The 11,701-nt window shown below is 44.5% G+C and overlaps 1 protein-coding gene across 1 annotated transcript in view; it reads right to left on the reverse strand.

Annotated features, from left to right (window-relative positions):
• Positions 1 to 11,279, reverse strand: part of LOC311135306 (SH3 and multiple ankyrin repeat domains protein 3-like) — a gene marked incomplete at both ends in the record, with an annotated part of 230,889 nt that extends 219,610 nt beyond the window's left edge. The window contains 3 exon segments of the mRNA XM_084169256.1: positions 10,116 to 10,319; positions 11,042 to 11,055; positions 11,270 to 11,279. Of these exon segments, the coding sequence (XP_084025382.1) occupies positions 10,116 to 10,319; positions 11,042 to 11,055; positions 11,270 to 11,279 (228 nt within the window).
• Positions 11,280 to 11,701: the final 422 nt, after the last annotated feature.

Genomic DNA, 11,701 nt, shown 5'->3' on the forward strand with positions numbered 1-11,701 from the left:
CAACACAGGGTTACTGGTATAACACTGTATTAGTTAGTCTGCTAATTCATTCGTTTGTAAGTAAATAAAACAATTCTAGATAAAATGTCAGATATCCTCTGCCTGCCATTCTCAATTTGTCAACAGCAATGACGTTCATTAGTTTGGTTACAAACCACTGATTTGATAGACAGGTCTTACTGAACACTGTCAGACTGTAGTTAAAACATGTCAACCTCGGGGGAGAGAGGTGGTTGTGTGTGTGTGTGTGTGTGTTTTCCTACCTTTTCAGGACCCCAATGTCCTAAAAATTCACCTGAATGGCCTGACAAGGTAGGAAAACAAGAAAAATGTTAATGTCCTGAATTTGTTCAAATGCTATTTTAAGCTTAAGGGTTAGGTTTAGAGTTTTGGGGTTAAGGTTAGGATAAGGGTTAGGGTTATGGTTTTGGGGGTTAATGTTAGGATTAGGTTAAGGGTTAGGGGTAGGTCCTGAAATTTCATGAAAACAAAGCTGTGAGTGTATGTGTGTGTGTGTGTGTGTGTGTGTGTGTGTATGTGTGTGTGTGTGTGTGTGTGTGTGTGTGTGTGTGTGTGTGTGTGTGTGTGTGTGTGTGTGTGTGTGTGTGTGTGTGTTTTAGGAGTGTAAATCTATGGGAGGGCAGAGGGTAGTGAGGCTGGACTAACCTGTCAATCATATCTATAAACTTCTGCCCTGAGGGAGGGAAGACGGATCTGGTGACTGATCAATGTTATTGAAGAGATGGCAGTAAAGACCACTCTCAAACAACTACAGAACAGACCTACACATGCATTCATGTGAAAGGGCCCTCTGCCCTCCCATAGATTTACACTCCTAAAGCACGCTCACACACGTTCAAATACATTCACTTTTTTGCTTGTTTCCATGCTTCCTTCACGTATACTCAGGTAACCATGACTAACCCCGTATCTAACTTTAGAAAACAACCACCATAGCTGTCACACCCTGGCTCTGGGACTCTATATGTTGAGCCAGGGTGTGTTCATTCTGTTGTGTTTATTTCTATGTTGGCTAGAGTGACTCCCAATCAGAGGCAACGAGTGTCAGCTGTCGTTGGTTGTCTCTGATTGGGAGCCATATTTAAACTGTCTGTTTTCCCTTTGTGTTGGTGGGTTTTTGTTCCGTGTTGGTCATTGTTACCGTGGACTTCACGAGTCGTTTCTTGTTTTGTTGATTGTTGTCTATTATCACTAAAGATAATAAAGTTTAACCATGTTCGTTCATCACGCTGCGCCTTGGTCTATTCCCTACGACGATCGTGACAGAAGAACCCACCAAGTAAGGACCAAGCAGCGTGTCCCGGGGCAGAACTTGGACTGGACATGGGAGGAAGCGCCGGGAAAGGCCCTGGCGAAAGAGGAGCAGCGGCGTCAGCAGTGTCAACGTCGGACAGGCAGGAGGCAACCCCAGAAATTTTTTAGGGGGGGCACACGGCATGGACGACGGGGCTGACGGAGGCAGAAAAGGGGCGGATTCAGAAGGCCACCAGGTTACGGGGGCCACTGGTCAAAGCAGGGAAGGAAGGTGTAGAGGCACGGCGAGAGGTACTGGGGTGTGTTACCAGTCCGTTCCGGCCCGTTGCAGATCCCGAGGTAGAGCCAGTGGTGTGTGTCCCCAGTACGGTCCGGCCTGTTCCGGCCCCTCGCACCAAGTGTACGGTGCGCGTCGCCAGCCCGGTCCGGCCTGTCCCTGCTCCTCGCACCAAGCCTACGGTATGCGTCGCCAGCCCGGTCCGGCCTGTCCCTGCTCCACGCACCAAGCCTATGGGGTGCGTCGTCAGCCCAGTCCGGCCTGTTCCTGCTCCACGCACCAAGCCTACGGTGTGCGTCGTCAGCCTGGTAAGGCCCGTTCCTCCTCCACGCACTAAGCCCGGGGTGCGCGTCGTCAGTCCAGCACAACCCGTGCCTGGGCCACCGGTGCCTGGGAAGGTACCGGTCAACTGCTCCACTACGGAGCTGAAGCTAACCGCTCCTGCTACGTCCAGTTCAGCTCCAGCCAGCGGGGCCAGACTGGACCAGGGGCGCTATGGGGGGTTTATTGGAGGGTGGTGGTCAAGGCCGGAGCCAGAACCGCCGCCGAGGAGGTATGCCCGCCCAGCCCTCCCCTGTTTTGCTCTAGTTGAGGCGCGGTCGCAGTCCGCGCCTTTAGGGGGGGGTACTGTCACACCCTGGCTCTGGGACTCTATATGTTGAGCCAGGGTGTGTTCATTCTGTTGTGTTTATTTCTATGTTGGCTAGAGTGACTCCAATCAGAGGCAACGAGTGTCAGCTGTCGTTGGTTGTCTCTGATTGGGAGCCATATTTAAACTGTCTGTTTTCCCTTTGTGTTTGTGGGTTTTTGTTCCGTGTTGGTCATTGTTACCGTGGACTTCACAAGTCGTTTCTTGTTTTGTTTATTGTTGACTATTATCACTAAAGATAATAAAGTTTAAACATGATCGTTCATCACGCTGCGCCTTGGTCTATTCCCTACGACGATCGTGACAATAGCAAACACCGAATTTAGTTAGACTTGACAGCAACATGAAACTGTCCCAATTTCCATATATGATATTGAGAGAGAGAGAGAGAGAGAGAGAGAGAGAGAGAGAGAGAGAGAGAGAGAGAGAGAGAGAGAGAGAGAGAGAGAGAGAGAGAGAGAGAGAGAGAGAGAGAGAGAGAGAGAGAGAGAGAGAGAGAGAGAGAGAGAGAGAGAGAGAGAGAGAGAGAGAGAGAGAGAGAGAGAGAGAGAGAGAGAGAGAGAGCACACTAACTCAATACATTGTGAAACTATCTGACATGGAGCTTCATGAGAGACAAATACCATAGAGCAAATCAAATCAAATCAAATCAAATTTTATTGGTCACATGCGCCGAATACAACAGGTGCAGATATTACAGTGAAATGCTTACTTACAGCCCTTAACCAACAGTGCATTTATTTTAAACAAAAAAGTAAGAATAAAACAACAACAAAAAAGTGTTGAGAAAAAAAGAGCAGAAGTAAAAATAAAGTGACAGTAGGGAGGCTATATATACAATAGAATAAAGTGACAGTAGGGAGGCTATATATACAGGGGGGTACCGTTGCATAGTCAATGTGCGGGGGCACCGGCTAGTTGAGGTAGTTGAGGTAGTATGTACATGTGGGTAGAGTTAAAGTGACTATGCATAAATACTTAACAGAGTAGCAGCAGCGTAAAAAGTATGGGGTGGGGGGGCAGTGCAAATAGTCCGGGTAGCCATGATTAGCTGTTCAGGAGTCTTATGGCTTGGGGGTAGAAGCTGTTGAGAAGTCTTTTGGACCTAGACTTGGCACTCCGGTACCGCTTGCCGTGCGGTAGCAGAGAGAACAGTCTATGACTAGGGTGACTGGAGTCTTTGACAATTTTGAGGGCCTTCCTCTGACACCGCCTGGTATAGAGGTCCTGGATGGCAGGGAGCTTTGCCCCTGTGATGTACTGGGCCGTACGCACTACCCTCTGTAGTGCCTTGCGGTCAGAGGCCAAGCAGTTGCCATACCAGGCGGTGATGCAACCAGTCAGGATGCTCTCGATGGTGCAGCTGTAGAATTTTTTGAGGATCTGAGGACCCATGCCATATCTTTTTAGTCTCCTGAGGGGGAATAGGCTTTGTCGTGCCCTCTTCACGACTGTCTTGGTGTGTTTGGACCATGATAGTTCGTTGGTGATGTGGACACCAAGGAACTTGAAGCTCTCAACCTGTTCCACTACAGCCCCGTCGATGAGAATGGGGGCGTGCTCAGTCCTCTTTTTTTTCCTGTAGTCCACAATCATCTCCTTTGTCTTGGTCACGTTGAGGGAGAGGTTGTTGTCCTGGCACCACACGGCCAGATCTCTGACCTCCTCCCTATAGGCTGTCTCATCGTTGTCGGTGATCAGGCCTACCACTGTTGTGTCGTCGGCAAACTTAATGATGGTGTTGGAGTCGTGCCTGGCCATGCAGTCATGGGTGAACAGAGAGTACAGGAGGGGACTGAGCACGCACCCCTGAGGGGCCCCCGTGTTGAGGATCAGTGTGGCAGATGTGTTGTTACCTACCCTTACCACCTGGGGGCGGCCCGTCAGGAAGTCCAGGATCCAGTTGCAGAGGGAGGTGTTTAGTCCCAGGATCCTTAGCTTAGTGATGAGCTTTGAGGGCACTATGGTGTTGAATGCTGAGCTGTAGTCAATGAATAGCATTCTCACGTAGGTGTTCCTCTTGTCCAGGTGGGAAAGGGCAGTGTGGAGTGCGATAGAGATTGCATCATCTGTGGATCTGTTGGGGCGGTATGCAAATTGGAGTGGGTCTAGGGTTTCTGGGATTATGCTGTTGATGTGAGCCATGACCAGTCTTTCAAAGCACTTCATGGCTACAGACGTCAGTGCCACGGGTCGGTAGTCATTTAGGCAGGTTATCTTAGAGTTCTTGGGCACGGGGACTATGGTGGTCTGCTTGAAACATGTTGGTATTACAGACTCAGTCAGGGACATGTTGAAAATGTCAGTGAAGACACTTGCCAGTTGGTCAGCACATGCTCGGAGTACACGTCCTGGTAATCCGTCTGGCCCTGCGGCCTTGTGAATGTTGACCTGCTTAAAAGTCTTACTCACATCGGCTACGGAGAGCGTGATCACATAGTCGTCCGGAACAGCTGGTGCTCTCATGCATGCTTCAGTGTTGCTTGCCTCGAAGCGAGCATAGAAGTGGTTTAGCTCGTCTGGTAGGCTTGTGTCACTGGGCAGCTCGCGGCTGTGCTTCCCTTTGTAGTCTGTAATAGTTTTCAAGCCCTGCCACATCCGACGAGCGTCAGAGCCAGTGTAGTATGATTCAATCTTAGACCTGTATTGACTCTTTGCCTGTTTGATGGTTCGTCGGAGGTCATAGCGGGATTTCTTATAAGCGTCCGGGTTAGAGTCCCGTTCCTTGAAAGCGGCAGCTCTACCCTTTAGCTCAGTGCGGATGTTTCCTGTAATCCATGGCTTCTGGTTGGGGTATGTACGTACGGTCACTGTGGGGACGACATCATCGATGCACTTATTGATGAAGCCAGTGACTGATGTGGTGTACTCCTCAATGCTGTCTGAAGAATCCCGGAACATGTTCCAGTCTGTGCTAGCAAAACAGTCCTGTAAACAGTTTACAGTCCTGTAAACATAAACAGTCAAGCATGGCCCTTGACTTACTATGTACACACACACACACACAGGCCTGGGCTGTTAGCGAATGTCTAAATGTGCAAGGCCTCTCACATGGCACTGAGCCCTATAGGGTCCCTGTGGACTATAGAGTTCAATTAAGCTTTAACTATGACTGCCTAACATACAGTACACACAGACACATAGCTACTGTACTATAGAAATGTTTATACCACTGAACTCTCTTATTATTAGGGCACAGTGCCCTTGGAAGCTGGAGATTTTTTGATAGTCCATGGTAGCATGAGTGTTTGAGTTACAAATTGGGAAGATGTACATTACCTGGGAGGAATTGTACAAAATTGAACACTTCAAATATCTAATTATCAAGACACAGTAAAACCCTTGGGCTTTCTAACCATCATCTTCCTGGACTTTTCTCATTTGGGAGAAGAAAAAAAATGGTCCTCTTCTCCGTCCTCTCTCCTCCGTGACCTGGAAACCGATAAGTGGTCGAGGATAGTGTCAATTCTTTAGCAGGCAAATCGAAGACGGTCCACCTTTCCTCAATAGCATCCTTTTGGCGAGGAAGCACAAGTGTATCCTACCCGAGTCCTACGTGGACAAATTTTGAAATCTGCCACACCCCCTTTGAATCATCTATTGTTTTCCTCGAAGGAGAAAAGCATGCAAACATTTAAAAACGATATGCTACTTATCATTGTATCTATAAAATGTCTTGCACAACTAACTAAATTAGTTTTTAACACTTCATACATTTATTTTGGGATTCCACCCTGTAAACGTAATTTGCCTGATGGCACGCGATTGGAGGAGAGTCTAATTTTATACAAGCGCATTTTCGTCTCCTTTCCACTCTCTTCGCTGCCTCTCCTCAATTACCTTTGACCTTTTTCAAAAGGAGTCCAGAGAGGACGGAGGACAGAGGACGCAGGAGTTGAGCAAACCAATTGAGAAAAGGCCCCTGACTTCAGTCCTATTCTACATGCATAAAGGATCTACCTGCAGACATTCTGCTACCTGAACATGATGCAACTACCTGCAATAACAACATAATCTACTGTTGCTGCATCCATGACACCTGGAGAAAACAATCAACCTGTATTTAGGGAGAAACAGAGCACTTTGCTGATAAGAAGACTGTGACATTTTCAAAGCCCACAGGAAATGAGTATTTGTATTTAAAGAATGTGGGCTGTCTTTTAATAAATCAAACAATAGATATTATAGAATATTTCACTGGGGATGGTTGGAGTGCACTCTAGTGAGCTCTGTATCTCTTTTTTTCTAGCTCTCCCTCTCTCCAGAATTGTATCAGAGAGAGAGAGAGGGAGAGAGAAAGAGAGGGAGAGAGAGAGAGAGAGAGAGAGAGAGAGAGAGATCTAACGATGTTTACTCTATTCACTGTAAAAACTTCACATCTGCACATTGGCTGTGTTTTTATATGATCACAAACCATGATCGACACAGGCTACAATTAACTGCTAGAGATGACAGCTGGGAGCTGGGAACACTGCTGTCAGAGTGTGATTATCTCTGCTGAGTCTCACACATATATTATGCACACATATCTTACTCACAGAACAGGCTGGATAATTGAATAATTGACAGGTGACATCAAGCTCCTACTGTTCGCTCATGGGAGAAGGCATACGACAGCAACACCATGACAGCATATGACTGCAACACAATGAACCAAAGTTAATAGTAAGGATTTATTTTCTATTAATAATGTAAAATGAACAGCTGTACAGAAAGACTAATGTGAAGGCCAAATTACAGAGGAGGAACTTCTTGATGCAATTAAAGCCTTTAAGTTCGGGAAACCTCCAGGGCTGGATGGCATACCAGTTGAGGTATACCAAACCTTTTTAGCATGTTTTAACCAATCCTATAAAAATGGTGGATTATCAGATACTCAACAAGAAGGTCTGATTCCATTATTACTGAAACAGGACCCAAGTGGTAAATATGAAGATCCAGTCCATTAAAAACATGTGAGGCCCCTTAAAGTGTTGTGATGCAAAAATTCTAGCAAAATGCATAGCGCATAGAATTAAAAAGGTATTGTCGGATATTATTCATCCTAATCAGTGAGTTTTCTTTTTACATGGACAATACATTGGAGATAATATAAGACAAGTACTGGAAACAATTGTCACGCCCTGGCCTATAGAACTCTAGCTAGTTTGGTCAGGGTGTGAATATATTCTAGGTTTTGTATTTCTATGTTTGGCCGGGTGTGGTTCCCAATCAGAGGCAGCTGTCGCTCGTTGTCTCTGATTGGGGATCATACTTAGGCAGCCAGTTTTCCTATCTGCGTTGTGGGATTTTGTTGTGTTAATGTTTAGGCTTGTGTGTTAGCCTTGGACCGTCACGGTTAAGTTTGTTGTATTGGTTACTGTTTCGTGTGTTTATTATTTAATAAACATGTTCGCCGTTCACGCTGCACCTTGGTCCGTCCCGTTCCTTAACGTACGTGACAACAATAGAACACTAAGAAAAATCTGGGAAACCAGGTCTGGTATTCATAACTGACTTAGAAAAGGCTTTTGGTAAAGTAAGACGGTAATTTATATATAAATGCCAGAAATATTAAAATGTTGGAGAATATTTTATACAATGGGTTAAAGTTATGCATAGTAACCCTAGGTGTAAAATAGTAAATAATGGCTACTTCTCAGAAAGTATTAAACTGTCAAGGGGAGTAAAACAAGGTTGTCCACTATCGGCATATCTATTTATTATGGCCATCGAAATGTTGGCTATTAAAATCAGATCGAACAAATATACCCGCTCCAGTACAGCCCAGTCGATGTTAATGGGGGCGTGTTCGGCCCTCCTTTTTCTGTAGTCAACGATCAGCTCCTTTGTCTTGCTCACATTGAGGGAGAGGTTGTTGTCCTGGCACCACACGGCCAGGTCTCTGACCTCCTCCATTTAGGCTGTATCATCGTTGTTGGTGATTAGACCTACCACTGTTGTGTCATCAGCAAACTTAATGATGGTATTAGAGTCATGCTTGGCCACGCAGTCGTGGGTGAACAGGGAGTACAGGATGGGACTAAGTACACACCCTGAGGGGCCCCGGTGTTGAGGATCGGCGTGGCAGATGTGTTGTTGCCTACCCTTACCACCTGGAGGCCGCTCGTCAGGAAGTCCTGGATCCAGTTGCAGAGGGAGGTGTTTAATCCCAGGGTCCTTAGCTTAATGATGAGCTTTGTGGGCACTATGGTCTTGAACGCTAAGCTGTATATTACATTACATTTACATTTTAGTCATTTAGCAGACGCTCTTATCCAGAGCGACTTACAGGAGCAATTAGGGTTAAGTGCCTTGCTCAAGGGCACATTTACGTCATTTAGCAGACGCTCTTATCCAGAGCGACTACAAATTGGTGCATTCACCCTATAGCCAGTGGGATAACCACTTTACTTTTTATTTTTTTTTGGGGGGGGGGGGTAGAAGGATTTTGACGCATTCATGCGTAACTCTGTGTTTTCTGAATAAATCCTGTTATTCTGTGATTTACCCTCCTGCGCCTGACTTCTTCGAAATCACTCATCACAGGTGGCTATTTGAAGAATCTCAAATATAACATATATTTAGATTTGTTGAACAATTTTTTGGTTACTACATGATTCCATATGTGATGTCTTCACTATTATTCTACAATGTAGAAAATAGAAAAAAATAAAGAAAAACCCTTGAATGAGTAGGTGTGTCCAAACTTTTGACCGGTAATGTATATTTAAAAAAATATGGTATAATCTTTGTAAATGATATCATAAATAGGACTGGTGGAGTTGTCACACATTTAGCTAACAAAAATATATGGAAATGTCTGCTCTACCCAAAATTACAACCAACTACTTGCACCATTACCAGAAAAATGGAAGAGACAAGTGGAAGGGGGAGAAAGTAAGGAACTTGTCTATCGGCCCTGCATTAAAGACCAAATTATTTTAAAGAAAATTGTGAAAAATAAAAAAGTATACCAGTTTCATTTAAGGACCAAAAGATTGACAGCTGTGCCATATAGAATAATTGGGAAGAGATTTTCAATGTACCGATTCCATGTTACATGGTTTATGGACTGATAAACAAAATGACGCCGGATTCAAAACTTTGAGTGTTTCCATTTAAATGATTATACAAAATTATTGCAACCAATAGAATGTTATTTATATGGGGATACAACCATCCCAGCTCTGTAGATTTTGCTGCGAAGAGACAGAATCACTTGATCATTTGTTTTGGTACTGTCTATATGTAGCTTGTTTTTGGTAGCAGATTCAAGAAGAATTGCAACATTTACTTGGAGCTAACTCTGCAAATAGCACTGCTGGGTGATTTGAAAAGTCATAGTCAATCGATCAATAATATAATAATACTCTTAGCAAAAATGTTTATCTTCTATTTACAATCTGTAGAAACGATCAGAATAGAAAGGTTCAACATCCCAGCACAGTTGAAACATACATGGCAAATTGAAATCAAAACTGGATGGTCTTCAGAGATATATGGGAGGGGTTGAGGGTAGCTGAAGAATGGGACTAAAAACAAACAAAGGATAACTATTGTAAAATATACTGTGTCCGTAACATTTATATAGTATGTATAAGCTGGAAGTAGAAGCCTAAGTGTTTTTGTCCATTAGTTTACTCCAATTGGGGGAGGGGTGGTAGGGTCAGGGGAAACAAAACAATATATGGGGGATTGGAAGTGATGCAGACAATTACATTGATGGAAGCCACAATCTATCTGCAATATTAAAGCTGATCTACCCCCTAAAAAACAAAAATATAAAACAATATTTTAAAAGATTGACACCCCCCCCCCCACACACACACACACACGCACACAGAAACAAACATCCACATACAACACATATTAAATGCACCCTAATACACATATAGAAACAGAGTATGTTAATGAGAGAGGGGGCAAGCCTACCTCCAGGTATGGTACAGGTGTAACAGAAGGTAGTGGGTATTCTTTCAGCTGCCTCTCCTCATCCAGAAACTTGCCAGCCTTTCCATTGTGAGCTGGCTGGAAGAGGCCGTAGTTCAGCACGTCCTTCAGGCTCTGGTTCAGAGTACACAGGATACGCTGCTTAGATAACCAGATAGGAGCGTCCACATCGAACTTCATACATTTCTGAAGGGAGAGAGGAGAGAGCAGGGGACAGTTAGAAGTTAGGAGTGGTTAATAATACAGTGTGTGAATACCTAAACAAATGAAAACACACACACTCTCCCAATGCAACCCTTACACCACCTTACAGACCGCAGTACAGAGAGAGATAAAGGGAGAGAGGAGAGAGAGAGCGAGAGAGAGGGAGAGACAGCGAGAGAGAGAGAGAGAGGGAGAGAGAGAGAGAGAGAGAGAGAGAGTGTGAGAGAGAGAGAGAGTGAGAGAGAGAGAGAGAAAGTGATCATGCATGCTTTATAATGAACTAAATAATTCGCACAGTTATCAAATCATTGATAAATTATTTCCTTCCATAGAGAACACTCAAAAGGGTGGTGCTAGAAACCCTTGACCGGATAAGAGCTTGCAGCACTAGACTCAGGAAGTCAGATTAAACTCTGGCATAGACTCTCCCATCTCAGGCCGCATGCTCTCAATGTTAGCTGGAGGTATTGAGGTTAAGTGTCTGGCTCAGGAACAGGACTGAAGCCAGCTGTGCCATACAGTATTCAGAATTTGACCATCAGTGACCATCTGATCAGCAGTCCATCTATTCATGCACACTGTACAGGGTTGATTCCTAATCATACTATAACATTAAAACCGTACATGTTATATACTGCATATAACGTAAAACCTGTTTGTTAAGGGAGACCTACAGTGTTGGTAAAGCACTTCCCTCTAGTTACCACATTGTGGAGTGCTGAGCTATACAGAAAACACAGAGAGAATTCAGAGAGAACGGAGAGAACGGAGAGAAGAGAAGGAGAGAGAGAGCGAGAGAGCGAGAGAGATGAAAAGAGATTAGAGATATCAAACTATTTTCCAGAGGTGGATACACCCCACCAGCGGTAAATCAATCCAATACATCACTGCAACATCAATACACAAGCATCCAACCACAGTACATCTGTTACCTCCTATCATTTATCAAAAAAACTAAAACTAAAATAATCAAAAAAACTCCTATCAATACACCACAACCACAGCCCCATGTCAATACACAAACCTCAACTACAAGACACCTGTATCAAAACCACATAGCAGCAGCATCACCATCCTCCCACTGTTTCTACTCTGCCTTTCACTGTACAATTATACAACACAAAAACACCACAAATATACACACACACACACACACACACACACACAGAGAGAGACTGTTCTTATCACAAACACGCTCTCATTCCCTCTTCAGGGACTCCTCTTCTGCTATTTGCTTGCTCAGAGAAAATAGTTTGTTTTTCTCCAAACCCTACAAAACTGACATCAAATACAGCTTTGAAACCAGCTCCCTCTTAACTTTGAGAAAGACTGGAGTTAACTTTATTTAACAGGACACAGGGAGA

The sequence above is a fragment of the Coregonus lavaretus genome (assembly GCF_964263955.1).
Source record: "Coregonus lavaretus genome assembly, chromosome: 9".
NCBI lineage: Eukaryota > Metazoa > Chordata > Actinopteri > Salmoniformes > Salmonidae > Coregonus > Coregonus lavaretus.